Source organism: Miniopterus schreibersii (assembly GCF_964146895.1).
Source record: "Miniopterus schreibersii genome assembly, chromosome: 16".
Lineage (NCBI taxonomy): Eukaryota > Metazoa > Chordata > Mammalia > Chiroptera > Miniopteridae > Miniopterus > Miniopterus schreibersii.
The window spans coordinates 17,828,390-17,846,406 of NC_138116.1; the positions used below are offsets into that span (position 1 = coordinate 17,828,390).

Sequence of the window (18,017 nt, forward strand, 5' to 3'; positions counted from 1 at the left end):
TTAATGGAGGTACCCTTTCCCTCCCCGGAGCACACCCTGACCTTTCCCTTCCCTCTTTTCTTTCCCCCAGGTGTGTTATCTTTGCCTTTTTCTTTCCTAAGCTCCGTGGGCTCTTCTGTTCCTATAGCTGGCTCTCTTATACTACATCTGTAACTTTCTAAATAAACTTTCTATTATAATTTGATTAAAAAAGAAAAAAAAGTTTTAAGCTACTGTCAAGTTGCCCTTAAAAGAAAAATTAAATAACCATGCCAATTCATACCCAGACCATATAGAGCATGGCAGTTAAGATCGTGTTAGTTAAGTGGATTCTCAAGCCAGACTGCCTGAATTTGAACCCTACCTGTGTTTGAATCCCGCCTGTTTCAACTCTTTTGCTGGATGATCTTGGCAAATTTCTTAACCTCTTTAGTTTTCTCTTCTGTAAGACTGAGATAATAGCAGCATCTACTTTGTATAGTAGGTGTGAGGCTTCACCAAGGTAATCTATGTAAAGCACTTACACCATTGCTGGAATCAGAGCAGCTCTTCGTGAATTGCCATCGTGTTTGCTGGGGTTCACTGCACAACACTGTGTGTTCTTCACTAGTTATCTCGGTGGAAATTTAGTGGGAATTTCTTAGGAAACTTTGAGAAATCTTTTAAAATTATATTTTGTATTTATAAATTATAGGTAAGAAAATTTCTATGTAACTTAGCCTATTGTACTCATTTACACTGTTACAATCTTTGTGGTGTTTGTTGACTTGGTTTTGTTGTTTTTGTTGCATAGCACTCCCACCAAAGGCATAGAGAACAAAGCTTTTGATCGCAACACAGAATCTCTCTTTGAAGAACTGTCTTCAGCTGGCTCAGGCCTAATTGGAGATGTGGATGAAGGAGCGGATTTACTAGGTACGATAGCTTATCTGAAGAAGTAGCGCACTGTTTTTAAAAATAGATTTTATAAATAAGAAACTATAACACTTGATTTTTCTGAGATTTCACTGAGTTTTCTGTTTCAGCTCTGTGGGAAATGTAATCATTTTAGAACTCGTGTCATTGAGGAACACCTGGTCTGAAAAGAATAGTACATTTGGCTCTTCTGTTTATCTGGTGACCTTTGCCAAATAGCTTAACCTCTCTGAGCCTTAGTTTTTTTGTGTATAAAAGGAAGAGGTTAGACTCTTATTTCAGGGGTTGGGCAAACTGCAGCTCATGGGCCAAATCCAGCTCATCTTCTATGTGTGTGAATAAAGTTTCATTGGAACACATCACACTCATTTGTTTGTTTATTGTCTATAGTTGCCTTTCCATTACGACAGGAGACTTAAGTAGTCTGCAGCAGAAATCATACAGCTTAGAAGCCTAAAATATTCACCATCAGGCCCTGTATAGAAAAAGTTTGCTGACTCCTGCTCTAGGTGATCTCTAAAGTTCCTTCTAACAATAATTACAGGATTCTCACTTGTGTCAAGTAGCTTCGGTGTACCTTTTCTTATAACTTAAGACCTTCTGTACAGTTCAGTGACAGCAATTGAGGTGTAATACTTCATAAGTGGAATATAGCTACACTAATAAAATTGTTTCCCAGGGTCCATCGATTGACCTTGGGTTGATAAATAAGTACACGGCCCATTTGTATCACTCATTATAAAACTCTTCTCTTGTTTGAGGATCATAAAGTTTTTGGTAATCATTATACATGTGCATAGATCCCTTTTTTATGATTTTAATAATTTAAAATAACTAACTCCTTATGGCTTGTCCTTTCTCTCAATTGGTATCTCATTCTCTGCCTTTCTTATTTTGATTGATCCCTGTCTCCATTCACGGCAGCCCCTTGTTTCCCGTGGCCACACTCTAGAACTTGGAAATCATATGTTTACGCATCCTTATGTTGGGATTTTCTTTCTCTTGATTATGTTCTATATTTTCTACTTCTCCACCTATATTAACTTCTTTCTATTATTATTTAAACATGTTCAGGTCTTTACCATTAAAAAATAAAAATACTGGCCTCTTCTGACCCGCTAGCTTCAGTAGCTACCCTCCCTGTCACTCACTTTTCCATTCCTAGTCACACTTTTATGCAGCAATATCAGTGAGGTGTCTGTTATGTGCTTGGTACAATTCTAGATGCTGTGATACATCAGTGAACAAAACAGGCTTCTTAGAAGTGTGGCTGCTTTTAACCACAGGGTTTCCCAAGTCCTACTTGCGTCTCAGCCGGCTGCAGTGTGAGTGGCATTCTCCCCCACACTCGCCTTGCCTGAGACAGCCTTTTGTTTGCTGTTTCCAATAGTTCCTTCTCAGTTATTTCACATGACTTCTCAAATAGCATTTGTCTTTAAAACTGTCTTTGCTGGGTTTCTGTGATATCAGACTTGCCTGCATTCTTTTCAGTCTTCTTTGCAGGCTCCCCTTCTCTGCCCATCTTCCAGATCTCAGTGTTCCTGTTCCAAGGTGGCTTCTTTGTTTAGGAAATCTTATTTGCTCTTGTTTCTCAGCTTTCATGGCTAATGGTGCCAAAGTTTTAACCTCCTTCCAAGATCTTTTTGTTGTACCCCAGACTGTTACTTTTTTTAAAAAAAAATATATCTTTATTGATTTCAGAGAGAGGAAAGGAGAGGGAGAGAGAGAGATAGAAACATCAGTGAGAGAGTCATTGATCAGCTGCCTCCTGCACAACCCCTACTGGGGTTGGAGCCCGCAACCCGGGCATGTGCCCTGACCGGGAATCGAACCCCAATCGCCTGGATCCTAGGTCGACGCTCAACCGCTGAGCCACGCCCGGCCGGGCCAGACTGTTACTTTCAAACAGCCATCGACAGTTCTCAGATGATTTGTAGGGCTTTACACTTGATATGCCTAAAGCTCAGTTCATCATCATCCTTATTTTCCTGTCCCACAAGGCTCTTCTTATACCAACCAACTTGTACTAACTCAGTGAATGAATGACCTCACCATCCACTCAGTTCTCCATTCTAGATCTCTCCTTCTTTCCTCAACAATCACAAAGAATTGTTTGCTCTTTTTCTTTAAAAAAAAAAAATCTGTATATCTGCCTCCATCTTGCTTCTGCTTCAATGGCACAGCCTCCTGTAGGAATTCTATCTTGATCTCCTAGTTAGAGTTTAGTTGTCCCTGAAGTGTATTCTCATAGCACTGCATTTTATTTATTATGCCACTCTTCATACTTTACTGTAATTTTTTATGTACCTTGAGTAGACTGTAAGCTCAATGTGGCCAAGACAACTATGTCTTTGCTCACTGTCCTGTTTTCAGTACTTTGCACAGCATCTAAGTGAATGGATTCCTATATAGTTCTGACAGTTTTGTTTCATCTCTAAATTTGTGATTCTTCACCTTTTGGAGTGAAGAAACTCCTTTACTGGAGAATCTGTAAGAGATCAGGGTACTTCTGGGGAAATGCCCATACAGAACTAGGTAAAATTCTGTGTACTTTCTCAAGAGATGAACAGGTAATTTGGAAGCCCATTTACGGACCCAACTTGAGACTCAAAGCTAAAATCAATTGAGGTGTCTCTGATTTTGAAAACCACAGGCAGGTTTTTGCTTGTTCTAATAGTAAAGTTTCCAAATATGTTAGACCTAAGTTTATGTTTGGTTGAAGTCTCGAATAGAAATGAGGCTACTTCCAATTAAATTTTTCTTTTAAGTTTTTCTTTGGTTATGAGTTAGTGTTTATTGATCTCTTTCAAAGTGAAAATTTTGGACAATTCTTTTGATATTTTAAATTTATACACTAGATTTTGAGAGAATTCATTGGGAATGTGTAAACTTTTTTTTTAATGTATCTTTATTGATTTCAGAGGGAGGAAGGGAGAGGGAGAGGGAGAGAGAGAAACCTCAATGATGAGAGAGTCATTGACCAGCTGCCTCCTGCACACCCCCGACTGGGGATCGAGCCCGCAACCCAGGCATGTGCCCTGACTGGGAATCGAACCTTGATCTCCTGGATGCTAGGTCAATGCTCAACTACTGAGCCATGCCGGGCCTGACAGGAATGTGTAAACTTTAGAAACTACATTGTAGGATGTGATCCCCATATAATACATATTTTAATTTTTCATATTTATAATATTTACACTTTATTGTGTTTAGTTAATGGTTTCTACACATCTCTTCAATTTTATTGTCTCCTCTCTCTCATTTTGAAATAAATGAGTGTAGATCTTGCTTTCTGCAAACAATCTAATTGAGATTCTCTTTCATTTTTCTCTTGGGCTGCTTACCCAGGGGAATACTCTGGTGTGTATGCTTTTAAATACTTTAATATACTGCTTTTTAAGCTAGGTGTTCTTGGCTGCTGTTCTCATTTGATGCTTTCTCATCATTTTTTTCTGCTCAGCTATTTTTTGCGCCCTACATATATTTTTAACTTTTATGCTTATCTCCCTGTATGCTTATGAGTTTATAGCAAACATAGTCATTATATAAACTTTTTAAAGCAAGTCTAAACTTTATTTCTTCCAACTCTGTAGCTTTTTTTTAAAAGTTAGCATTAGTGTTTAAAGCAAATATTTCAACATATCTTGCCAGAATTCATTTTGGAATTGGAATATGGAAACTTTTAAAGGTTTTCTTTATTTTCAGTTTTTGGAGAATACATAGATGATTATATAAACACTATTTCTGACATTTAATTCTTCATGGTAGAAGTATGCTGATCTTTGAGAATCTGAGATAATTATAATGTGGACAAAATATTAGTCCATTGTAAGCATTGAATTTTTAGCATTCTTAGGTTGGTTTTATGTTAAATTATCTTTAAGTCATTTGGAGTATTACCTTTTTTAAAATAAGGGGACATGTTAGCTCTTTTGCATAGTTTTCTTTAGAAACATTTTCTTCCTGTTTAGCTGTGCTATGAATACTACTTCTTCCATTGTATGTAATTTTCTAACATGTTAGCTTAGGGTAAATGAGCAATGAGTTTTGGTTTTGTTTTTCTTTGCTTTTTTTTGTTTGTTCATTTTTGTAGCTTTTTGAGATATATTCCCTCGTGTGCTTTTTTATTTCTTCTATTTCTTAGAAGTAATAAGTTAAATAGTTTCTCCTTAAAGATTACTGCATTGGATGTTGTATTGATGCTCCACCCGCCTACCTTACAGTACTCAGTAAATTATTACGCACAGTTCTTTAAAGTGACAACATTATCATTAACATTAACACTTTGAAGGAAACTTATACTATTGATCCAGGGTTTGATCTAATTATATTCTGTTTTATTATGAGAAAGAATTGGTAAAGCATTGTTTTATAACCTGTCTGAGCTTCTTATGAGAAAATCATTGTAATTTCTGTCTTTTGCACACCATTAGGCATTAAATCATGGCATTGTGATTCCAGATGTGTTTCATATCATGCATAAAACTGTACAGATTAATGATCAATTTTCATTCTGTTTCTTACACAAAACATTTCTTGTTCTTTGTTTTTGCTTTACATGGAATGCATGGGCTTTAAGAACATAATTTCTTTGGTAAGGCTTCATCTGCATTGGGGTTTCGTCTTCCTTTGGCCTTATTTCTGCCTGTTCTTTATGAGTAAGGCCTAATTTTTAGGCAAAGGCCTGAAGTGCCAGCCTGTGATTTGAAAAGGATTTTCTATCCATATTAATGTTTTCCTTTTTCCCCCTAAATGCTGCTACATTTTAGAATATTTGGCAGAAATGTCTTGATCCTTTTGAAATATGAGAAAATACAGCTAATGGTTATAAAGAATTGGCTAACAAAATCTTTAGCTTTGTTTTGTGATGGGAAATCATAATTTTATAATCCACTCTAGATGTATCAAATGAAATGGTAGACAAAATGAGATTGCTAAAGGAGAGAGGACGTTCATAAAATAAAACTTGCAGCTATAGCTTATAAGCTTATATAATTTTTTATAAATTTATTTTCAAAGTTTTTATTCTTTTTCTTTTGCTAGGAATGGGTCGTGAAGTTGAGAATCTTATATTAGAAAATACGCAACTGTTGGAAACCAAGTAAGTATATATAAAATTTTAATATGGATGAAAGATACTGATTTTTTTTCTTGTCCAAGTTAATGACATTTCTTCACTTCAGCACGGCACTAATGCTGTCTCACTGTCCCATCTCATTTCCCTTCTCTGTGTGTGGGCTTGTGCATCTGTGCGCGCACACACAAATTGTTCATGGGATCTCATTTCATGGATGAGTAGTTTCCATTGCTCAGTTGTTTGCAGAGGTTTTTATCTGCTTTCCTTATACATGCGTCCGGGCTTTCCCTCAGTATTCTGGATGAGTCCTGTGCGTGTTTTGTTCCCTCCCCAGGATGTCTACTTTCTTATCTCTTTTCCTGGGGTTTCTTTTATTTCTGCATAAATGTATTGCTCTATATCCAGCCCACCTCTTCAGACTTCCCCACCATAATTATAGGTTCTCAGGTACAGTTTGTGGGGTCTTAGGCCCTCAAGCACATGAGTCATGTGGAAAACATCAGGCCCCATTGTTATTTGTTGTGTCAGAGCAACTTTGGAACACTTGGGTATATCCAAAACAAAATGCATCTATAATGAGGTCCTATGCCCACAGTACTCAAAAGGGAATTAGATCTTAGATTTTTTTTTCCTAATTAATTTTACTTTATTGATTAGGTAATCTCTCCAGAACTTATTAACAACAGTACCCTGTGGATTCGGTTAGAACGTTGCTTTGTGTTTCTTTTTACCTTTATCCACAAACAATACCCGGTAGAATGCCTTTGCAGTGTTCAGTTATTCAGCTTTATGACTGTGTATTTCCTTAGTGTACAAGAGAATAAGCTTAAAGATGGAAAGGATTTATTTGTACTGACACACTTGCAATCTGTGATTCCCAGAAATGCGTTGAATGTAGTCAAGAACGATTTGATAGCAAAAGTGGATGAACTGACCTGTGAGAAAGATGTGCTGCAGGGGGAGTTGGAGGCTGTGAAACAAGCCAAACTGAAGCTAGAGGAAAAGAACAAAGAATTGGAGGAAGAGCTGAGGAAGTAAGTTTCCACTGTGAGCCCAAGTGTCCGCCAGCTGCTGGGGACCATGAGGCTAGCCGCCGAGACCGATGCCACACAGACCAGGAGGCGCCAGGAGCGGCCCATTGCCCTGCTGCGGGCACGCTCTCCGTTTACTGCATATGAGCATTTTTTGTGTTTGTCATGGTGCATAAAAGGGTTAGCAGAACTGTTCAAGTATTGCTAATAAGGAAATTAGAAACATTCATCATTTTCTTTCACCCAACCTTCTTTAATACCTGTTTGTTTTTTTCCCTAGTACAGTGCTATGGTAATGTTCCCCTAAATAAAGGCAGCTAAGTAAAGACTGTTTGAAAACAGAAAAATAGTCCTTTAGTACTGGTTAAAATTTTTGACCTACTTTTTCATTCTTTGAAAAGATGAACTCAACTCACATAACATGTTTTTTCCCACTAGAGCTCGTGCTGAAGCTGAGGATGCGAGGCAAAAAGCAAAAGACGACGACGACGTAGGTTTACGATTTTGGGCTTTTATTCTTACCACATTTTCGTATTTAGGGGAAGTCTTGCTAACTAAGCTTTGGATATGGTATTATAAAGATTTTTTTTTTTAAAAAGCCTGAAGACATGTTTGTGGTCATGAGTAGGATAGCTTCTGCTCCCACGTGGTGTCCAGATGCAGAGCTTTCTAGCTACATGTGATGTGTTTTTCGCCCCCTGTGGCTCTGTGCTCTGACCTGTGCCTGCATGTGGAAGCTCATGGACTAACTGGGACATTTTTGAGTTTTTGGTTTTTGTTTGGGTTCAGATTTTGACTTAGATATATGAAAGCTTAATAATAAAAATTGTTTAATAGAATTAAGCATAAAAAGGTAAAGTCTAGCATTTAATACTGGGCCACTAGCCCATAATGTTATCAACATATATAAATACGAAAGAATAAATATGAGCTTCTTGCCAGTATTATTAGCATACTAGCTATTCTGTTGGTAGCTGGGTTATCATTCCTTTGACAGGTATTTGCTACTTGAGCATCCCATTTGAGCTATATGGGTGTCCTGGATAGAATGATTAGTTGGTGCCCCTTCAACCTCTTATTTGTTTTTTATATAATACTTAAAATATAAAATATACATGTAACATAACAAAATTATGAATAGTAACTTAACGTTATACTAAAAAAAAACCAAAAACATTATACTAAATTAATATTATGAACCTACTACCCAACCTGGGAACTAGAACATTTTCAAACATTGATGCTACCCTGTGTTTCTCCCCTCCAGAGAAAACTACTATCCTGTATTTATTATTTTCTCACCTTAAATAAAAATAAATTTATGCCACATGTATGTATTCATACAAAGTATGGTTTAATTTTCATTATTTCTGCATTTTATACTGTATTTAGTCTGAAACTTGCGTCTTTTACTCAGTATTATATTTTGATATTCACCTGTGTTGTAGTATAGTGCTATAGGTCATTCATATTAGCTGCTTTGTAATATCCCATCATATGAATATACTACAATTTATGTATCAGTTTTCCTGTTAATGAATAGGTTGTTTTCAGCTTTTTACTACCACAAACACTGCTATTTATATGAACATTGCAGTGGAAGTCTCCTAGTTTTTCCAGGGTATATACCTAGTAGTGGGATTGCTGTATTGCAAACCCCTTTAATCATTTGTTGTTGGACCTTTAAAGGAGAGGCCAAGTTCTATGGCAGGACAGAGGAGACTGCTCTTTTCCTCTTTCTTACTGTCCCAAGCTTTTCAGCTTTGATCCAAAATGTGCATACTTCACTCAGCAAAACAAAAGCTTTACAGTTAATCTAACCTTTCCCCTTTACCATCAGCAAAGGGAAGTTGACCTGAGCATGCCCCTGTGAGATTTTACGGTACTCACATCCCTTATTTTTCCTGACAAGAATTCTGGGTAATACAATTTTCTTCATCTTGTATTTCTCTTGGTGTTTTAGTGCCTCTTAGAGTTGAGTACCTTGGTAACCAGTCAATAAATTTACACTTTACACTGGCCTTGGGAGCATATGGATTGGTAATTTGAGATAAATGAACCCCTTTTGAAACTAAATTGTAACTAATTTTTGAATGACTAGCATTTGTTGTAGAACATGAATTTAAAATAATGTTGTTAGAGCAGCATTTCCAGGTGAGCATATTAAATGTATATAGATAACAATCAACTTTTTTAAAAAATTGATTTTAGAGAGAGAGGAAGGGAGAGAGAGAAACATCGATTTGTTATTCCACTTATTTATACATTCATTGGTTGATTCTTTTTTTTTAAATTGATCTTTATTGTTGAAAGTATTACAGATGTCCCCCTTTTTCCCCCCCATTGACCCACTCCCACCCCCTCCCCAGGCCTTTCCCACACTAATGTCTGTCCATGGGCTATCATGTAAGTTCATTGGTTAGTCTCTCCCCTGCCCCTTCCCTCTGAAATACATCAGTCTGTTGCATGCTTCAAGATTTTCTTTCTGAGAGAACATCAAAGCAGATATAGTCTCCCAGAGTGATCTGTAGTCTTCTTTTCATTATAGAGTGATATTCCCACAGCCCAGAGGAAGCGGTTTACTAGAGTAGAAATGGCCCGCGTTCTAATGGAGAGAAACCAGTATAAAGAGAGATTGATGGAACTTCAGGAGGCTGTTCGATGGACAGAGATGATTCGGTTTGTATTGAGAAGTACTTCTCATGTTTTCCTAGTATTGTTTCCTAGTTTTCAATATTCCTTTATTCAGAATTTAGAGTCCTGCTTTTGGGAATCCAAGCTCCTTGCTCTGTTTACTAGGAGAGACTTCCTAAAGTAACACTTGGAATTAGTAACAGAATGTGATCAACGTGGGTGCCTTTTGGGCCAGTAAAGGGCTCTTGGAGAGTGTTCCCACAGCCTCTAAGACACAATTGTTATTACTTAGGAATGATGTTCATTTCTCAGAAGAAAATAGAAATTGACACTACTTTTGCAGTAATGTCAGGGAAATATAAGAATTTCATATGCCAGTAGGAAACACTCATTTTTACTCAGTGTCTTCCTTTAAAATGCCCTTGGCTGGATTTCTCTTCCCTTTCTGACATACATGCAAAATGCCACTTCCTTTGAGATCTTGGTCAGATCTTAAATCTCTCTAATGCTGCCATCTAGTGGTCAGATTCTCAGTAACAGTATTCCTTTCACTTAGGAAGAGCTCATGAAAAGTTTTATAAACTAGTTACCTCTAATTTGCCTGCTTTTTTGAGTTTGGACTGTCACATCAGATTTACCAGTAATGGCACACACATACACATTCTCTTAAAGTTTACGAATATAGTTTCTAGCCTCCAACTTTTACTTCCTTATGATTGCATCATGTATTTAGCAGTTTATATATCCTTTACTATTGTTATACTAGAAATCTTTTGTATAGAATATTTACAGTTTGCTAAAATTGTAATTGTGTATAGCTACCAAGAAGGAAGAAGATTAGTATTCTAATCTTTATTTATTGTACAAAAAACTAATGTCCTAAGAAATGCGTTCTTAACTCCAGCAGTTAATGGATAGTAAATAAATGATGAATAAATATTTTAAAAACTGAGGCATATAGGAAGGCTCCACTTTTCATTGCTATTTTTAGCAACCAAGTGGTAGTCAACAAATGAAAATAAATAGTACCTTTTAACTTTTTAATTTAGTCTTTTAAGAAACATAAAGGTGGGGGGCTCTCATAGTGTTGGCAGAATCCTTACCATCTTACTGAATCAATTTGGAATGCCTTATTTTCTCAAATTTTGTTGAATTACCTATCAATTTAGTTTATCTCGTTCTCTGATCATCTTTTCAGTGGTGGAAAAGTTTCAGTCCTGTGAAAAATGACACATCTAAATAGTAAAATTACAAGCTACTTTCTGAGAGCTGGGATTATAAGGTGATACAGATCTTTATGTAAAGATAGGGATTTATAAGGCAATATTTTGATAAAGGGGAATGAGGTGGAGGCTCTCTCTTCAATAAAAAATTGTAAATATTAACATTCAGTCATATCTGTCCAGTACAGGTAACAGTCTTATCTCTATCAGTAGACTGAGCTCTTTGAGGGAGAGATGGTATTTTAATTGTAGCTTTAGCAGACCGGCCGATACAATAGGTCATCCATGAACTACTTTTGTACTTGGTTCTTAGACAGCTAGAACACCTCACTAATAACACTTTTTTTTCTTCTTTTTTTAATGTAGAGCATCAAGAGAAAATCCAGCTATGCAGGAAAAAAAAAGGTCAAGCATCTGGCAGTTGTAAGTATCTAAAAAGGCATAAAGACATTAGATGGCACTTTGAGACAAAATTCTAGTCAAAATTTATTTTCAAGAATGATTTGGTACCCGGCTGGGCATGGGTCAGTGGTTTAGCATCAACCTAGGATCCAGGAGATCACGGTTTGATTCCCGGTCAGGGCACATGCCTGGGTTGCGGGCTTGATCCCCAGTCAGGGGCCTGCAGGAGGCAGCCGATCAGTGACGACTCTCATCTTTGATGTTTCTATCTCTCTCTGTCTCTTCCTCTCTCTGAAATCAATAAAGATATATATTTTAAAAAAAGAATGATTTGGTGTCTCCTCCCTTCCTTAGTTCCTCCCTAGCTTCTTTTCTCAAATTTGGGGTATATAGCTAAACTGAACTTTTTCTTTTTGATATGTAGTGTGCCAGCTCGGTAAGGCTGTTCTTGAGGACAAAAATATTGCTGTCGTAAGCTGCATCATTTTGGTTATGCATTTGATGGAATCCTCTGATAAGTTAAATAACGTAATGGGGAACTATTCCTAGAGTTGATAATTACCTGGATCCCCATTAATAAGTGACTGCTTCACTGGTTGTGTGATTGTAAAAAACTTTACAAAGCAAAGATTAGAAATTTAGTGTTTGCAGGGTTTGAATAGTAGTATATGTTGGTTTTGGACTTGAATTATGTTCATGCTAGCCGTACTGTGTGTTTAGTGTGCATAATACTTACCCTTTTTTGGTAAATCTGCTATTTAATGGAAGTATTGATATTTTTGGGGGGTGGATGTGAAAATATTCAATTGAATTTAATAAGAAAATGTACAAGATGTGTGTTAAAATGGTAATGCGTGTTCTAGTATTTGTTGTAACTATTTTTAGAACTGGCGTACTAGGCTTCTGTTCAAGCCACGCAGCCATAACCTTGCTGTTTAACAACCACTACATGGCACCAAGTAGGAGCTAGCTAAAGGAGCCATCTTCTTTTATTTTTTCATTACAAGCAGTTCCCGGTACTTCAGAGCTGCTTCCTTTTATTCTGGGAATTGCTAATTAAAGAACAGGGATCTGCAAGGCTAAGCCATAGTTTCTCTTTCCCGAATGTCTGTGTTTGGCTATGAGTTATTGCTAAGGCTGCACTGTGTGACTATAAAAAACTTTTTTGCCACTTTCTAACTCACTACCTTGTAAAAGCATTCTGGAATTTGTGGAAAATTGTGGGTGTGGTTTTTTTACAGTGCATGTATTACATACATAAACATACATACACACTCAATTTTTTCCTTTTAGTTTCAGCCGACTTTTCAGCTCCTCAAGTAATACTACTAAGAAACCCGAACCACCTGTTAATCTGAAGTATAATGCACCCACTTCTCACGTTACTCCTTCTGTCAAGAAAAGGAGCAGCACCTTATCTCAGCTCCCTGGGGACAAGTCCAAAGCCTTTGACTTCCTTAGCGAAGAGTAAGTATTTTCCAGACCATGTTATGCCCTCAGTAAGTTAACATGTGCCCTCAGTAAGTTAGCAGTTCCAAAATACTCTCACCATTTATCAGATCAGCTGTAAATGTTCAGCTAAATCTACACACAGACTCTGTAACATGGCTATTGTTAGTAAATTACTTGTAGTCAATTCCTTTTAGGAAAATTGCATTTCAGTTTTCATAAAGAAGGAATTTTTTTTAATATCTCCTTTTTCTGGTATGACCACATTGATAAATATTAATAGAAAGTTAAAGGCTTATATAAACCTTTATCCTAAATGTTTGAACATTTCCTTTGGTGTAAGAAGGACTTGGTTTTTCATCCTGACTCTGCTTCTCATTAGGTACATGAGCTTGGTGCATGAACCTCTTAGAGCCCCAGTTTCTCTGCCATTGAAATAAGGATTCACTGTCTAACTTAAAAGACCAGCTTTGGTACAACACTTTTAAAGGAGAAATCTTAATCTGAAGTAAATGAATTCGAAATCATGTAATTTTAATTTTTAGGTGGTTATTTTTACTATTTTAGCAGGAGAGCTATTATATTCACTTAATTTAAAAAGGGCATTTGTTTTCCTTCTAGAACCGAAGCTAGTTTAGCCTCACGCAGAGAACAAAAGAGAGAGCAGTATCGCCAGGTAAAGGCACATGTTCAGAAGGAAGATGGGAGAGTGCAGGCTTTTGGCTGGAGCCTGCCTCAGAAGTACAAACAGGTAATGTGTGAGCATGGTAAGAGCATACAGTGGGAAATGCAGGGGACAGGAGTGTGGCTGGGCAGGAAGGAATCGGAAATCACACCCCAAACCCACTCATCTCAAGCTGCTTGGACTTGATGCCCATTTAGAGAATTGTTGAGGGTAATGGGTTTGGGGCTGTTTTCCATAGCCCTGGAGCTCTAAGGAAATGCCTCTTCGTCTGTGAGGAGGGAGGGGGTCAACGGGAGGTGGTCGAGTGCATGGAACTTGAGTATCCAGCTCTGTTTTAATATTTGAAGATTTCATTTTTTGAAAAACAGCACCTATTGTTTAAAAGTGTTAAGAAGCCGTTGGCATGAAGCCTTTCAACTGCTGACTTAAAACTCAGTTCAGGTCTTCAGGAACTGTGCCTGTCTGCCCCATATTCCCCATTCCCAGAAGACTCAGCGCATGCTCCCTCTCTCCCACTCCCACGCATATGCGAATTAGTCTGTTTTCTGAGATTTCATAGCATCTTATTTTCTTTAATTGCCACTTGATTTTCTCAGTTTACAAATAAGAATGACAAAATTAACTTCAACTTGATTTCAAAGAGAAAATCTGGAACAGCAGTACTGGCCCATATCTTAGTGGTGCTGTAAGTTCACTTTTGGTGAGGCTAACCTATGTGTCTTTCTCTCCCCTCCCCAATTATTAGGTAACCAATGGTCAAGGGGAAAATAAGATGAAAAATTTACCCGTGCCTGTTTATCTCAGACCTCTAGATGAAAAAGATGCATCAATGAAGGTAAATTAATTTTCAAGTTAAAGAAGCTACTTCCTAAAATCTGGGTGGATTTTTTTTCTAAACCAAAAAAGTTAAACCCTACTTTTGTGGATTGGATGATTTACTTGTAGCTTTAGACTGGGGTACTTTGAATATTAAAAACCTATATTTATAATCATTAGACTGTTAAAGAAAATCTGGAAAATTCTGAATATTTTTTGAGAAAGTGACTCAATGCCTTTTTATTAACCCTAAAAGCTGTGGTGTGCTGTTGGAGTCAATTTATCTGGTGGGAAGACCAGAGACGGTGGTTCTGTTGTTGGAGCAAGTGTATTTTACAAGGATGTTGCTGGTTTGGATGCAGAAGGCAGTCAGCAGCGGAGTGCATCTCAGAGTAGTTTAGACAAGCTGGATCAGGAACTGAAGGCAAGTGTGTGCACTAACACTGTCCCCTGGTGTCTGAGACTATTAGTTTAGTTCATTGGTCCAAAACTTAATTCTGGGTTCAACTTCTAATTGGGATTACTGTGCCCTTGCCTCTTCCTTACCCTTTCTCTCTTTCCAAAATCAGTTTTATTGAGGTATGTTTTACATACAGTTAAGTGTATCCTTGAAATGTGTACAGTTCAGAGTTTTGACAAATGTATGCACCTGTGTAACAACTGTCACTGTCAAGACACAGAACATTTTTGTCACTGATCTGCTTTAACTGCTAGTTTTTAGTCTGCTGATTAATGTGGAAAGGTAGTTATATTTTCAGCCTTCCAAATAATCTGAAAATAAACTTGAAATAATATTACCCTTGACTGTGATAGCACAGCTTTATGACTGTTTGCACATACACCATTTTAAACATTCATTTCTTTACTTTTCCTCTGTAGGAACAGCAGAAAGAGTTAAAAAATCAGGAAGAATTATCTAGTCTCGTCTGGATCTGTACCAGCACTCATTCAGCTACAAAAGTTATCATTATTGATGCTGTTCAACCAGGCAACATCCTAGACAGTTTTACTGTTTGCAACTCCCACGTTCTCTGTATAGCAAGTGTACCAGGTAAGAGTGAGCTGTGGCCCTCTCTTCCCACCATCAGCACCTCCTTTGCAGGACCTAATTTGGTTATTGGAGATATAGTTATGCACCACTTCAGGAAGTTTATGTTCTACTCGGAGAAGACCAAAAATAAACTGGAAACAAATGACTAAACCTGATATTTTCAGATTTTATGGAGAAAATTAAATAGTGTAGTAATATTAGAAGATGACTAGAAGGCAGAGCACAAGGGGTTATTTAGATTGATTAGTAAGGGAAAGCTTTCTAAAGTTTTGGATTAAATCCATGGTATTAAAACATTGGTTTAAAAATTAAAGAGATTTGTGATATATCCACACAGTGGACTATTACATAAGAAATTCTCATACATGCTACAACCTGGATTAACCTTAGCAACATTATGCTAAGTAAAATAACCCAGACACAAAAGGACAAATATTGTGTGATTCCACTTATATGAGCTGTCTAGACAAGGCAAATACATGAAGACAGAAGTAGATTAGAGATTACCAGGGGCAGCAGGGGTGGAGTTGGGTTATAGGACTGTTGTTTAATTGGTACAGATTTTCTGTTTGGGTGATGGGAAAGTTTTAGACAAGGACAGTTTTGAAGGCTGTACAACATTGTAAATGCCAATGAATTGTACACTTAAAAATGCTTAAAATGGCAAATTTTATTACTACATATATATATTTAATTACAATAAGAAACTTTGTGATAAGAATAAAAACAGCTTTCTAAATTAAAAAAAAACTGAAAAGGTTTATCTTTATACTGCAAATGCTTAGTTTTTAAATGCCTTATTAATACTTAAAGCACTGTATACATTTAGGGTGATTAATTTTCAATAGTGGTGGACAGAAGTCTATATTTCAGATAGCAAATATAATTAGATATCATTAGATTCATTGGTTTTAACCTCATTAGGTGGCTTCCTGAGAGCTCATATTAAGAACAGAAGCATCATTTCTGACATTTTCATGTTTTCTTATGCTTGTGTTAATAGAAATATTATCTTTATTTTTAAAGGTACTTGTCTACTTTGTGAAGGTTAGTTTAAAAAAATTTAAAGCTACAGTCTTGGCAGTATATTCAAATAACTATTTGTCTTACCTGTACACTCTTATTTCAAACCTTAGTTGCTTTTATGGAGAAAATGCTAGTTATTTGAGTTCACTTAGCATTAAAAGAAGGTTTATCTGTGTTTTTAGGAGCACGAGAGACAGACTACCCTGCAGGAGAAGAGCTTTCAGAATCTGGACAGGTAGACAAAGCATCTTTATCTGGAAGCATGACAAGCAATAGCTCAGCAGAGACAGACAGCCTGTTGGGAGGCATCACAGTGGTTGGTTGTTCTGCAGAAGGTGTGACAGCAGCTGCCACCCCCCCTAGTACCAACGGTGCTTCTCCAGTGACAGAAAGGCCACCAGGTATAGCTGTCCTCCTTACATACCATTTGTATAGCATCTGAGCCTATTCCAGATGCTTCATGATGGACTTACTTTATTACTATTTTTAAATATATCTTTATTGATTTCAGAGAAAGGAAGGGAGAGGGGGAGAGAGAGAGAGAAACATCAATGATGAGAGAGTCATTGATCACTGCCTTCTGCATGCCCCTATTGGGGATCGAGCCTGCAACCCTGGGCATGTGCCCTGACTGGGAATCGAACCATGATCTCCTGGTTCATAGGTCGATGCTCAACTGCTGAGCCATGCCGGCCGGGATAGATCTTGAAGTAATAAGAATCAAAGAACTTAAAGAAGATGCTGTGAAGTCATGACTTCTTAATATCATGATGCAGCGCAGAGGAGGAGGGTGGAGTGGAATTCTCTAGCGAGGGTTTGTGCAAGGAAATAATTGGGAGAAAAGTTCGAACTCCGAATGGTTAGCATGTTTTATTTATTTTTTAGAAAAGGAAGCAGAGAGTAGTGAGATTGATGAAAATGTTCCAACAGCAGAAGAAGCAACTGAAGCCACAGAAGGCAATGCTGGGTCAGCTGAAGACACCGTGGACGTCTCCCAAACTGGCGTGTACACAGAGCACGTCTTTACAGATCCTTTGGGAGTTCAAATCCCAGAAGACCTCTCACCAGTGTACCAATCAAGGTATCCAAATGGGTCACCAATTTAGGAAACCGTATTAGTGCACACATTAAAGGAACCAAAATAACCTCAAATAGCCACATATTCCCACTAATTGGCATGGTTGTGGCAGACTTAGGTGTTATTACTTATTCCCACTGTCTTCAGTTATTCCTTCGTCTTCCTTCTCTCTGGCTATTTCCCCCAATTTGTTCTCTTTTCCTTCCAACTTAAGAAAGAAGTCTTGTTTATAAAATGTATTAGAATCTTCCTGGTCATTTTCTCCTCTAGAATGATTTTTTTTGAATTGTCGTGCTCACTGTCTTTCGTTCTATTAATAACTCTTGCTATTTTAATCCCACCCCCACTTTCACTCCCACTCTAGTTCAGTGAAATTGGCCATTATTTCAGTTTCCCATGTGGGCTTGAATGACCTATTTGAGTTTAGTTTTCTGGCAAACATTTTATTAAAAAACAATTTGTTTTAGGCTCTTTCTTGAAAAGGTTGGTTAATCTAGGTCCATTTAGTGAATGCTTTAATTTTCTTTCTTTCCTACTCTAGGTCTTACAGAAAGCTGATAGGGTTTTATCTAAACTGGATTCTTTTTACAATTTAATATTTTTCCTCTAAGTGTATAGAACAACCAAAATGTCTTAACATTTCATTGTTAA

General features: G+C 37.2%; 1 protein-coding gene across 7 annotated transcripts in view; it reads left to right on the forward strand.

The window, feature by feature from the left end:
• Nucleotides 1-18,017, forward strand: part of SPAG9 (sperm associated antigen 9) — a 96,051-nt gene that overhangs the window by 57,891 nt on the left and 20,143 nt on the right. For 5 of the 7 annotated variants that reach the window (XM_081162954.1, XM_081162957.1, XM_081162958.1 and 2 more), the window contains 13 exons: nucleotides 773-894; nucleotides 5,938-5,995; nucleotides 6,853-7,005; nucleotides 7,441-7,492; nucleotides 9,551-9,681; nucleotides 11,226-11,282; nucleotides 12,555-12,728; nucleotides 13,332-13,461; nucleotides 14,141-14,230; nucleotides 14,468-14,635; nucleotides 15,091-15,262; nucleotides 16,471-16,689; nucleotides 17,174-17,369. In XM_081162954.1, coding sequence (XP_081019080.1) covers nucleotides 773-894; nucleotides 5,938-5,995; nucleotides 6,853-7,005; nucleotides 7,441-7,492; nucleotides 9,551-9,681; nucleotides 11,226-11,282; nucleotides 12,555-12,728; nucleotides 13,332-13,461; nucleotides 14,141-14,230; nucleotides 14,468-14,635; nucleotides 15,091-15,262; nucleotides 16,471-16,689; nucleotides 17,174-17,369 — 1,722 coding nt within the window. The remainder of the gene's footprint in view (nucleotides 1-772; nucleotides 895-5,937; nucleotides 5,996-6,852; nucleotides 7,006-7,440; nucleotides 7,493-9,550; nucleotides 9,682-11,225; nucleotides 11,283-12,554; nucleotides 12,729-13,331; nucleotides 13,462-14,140; nucleotides 14,231-14,467; nucleotides 14,636-15,090; nucleotides 15,263-16,470; nucleotides 16,690-17,173; nucleotides 17,370-18,017) is intronic. The other 2 variants (XM_081162955.1, XM_081162956.1) reach the window with 2 other exon arrangements.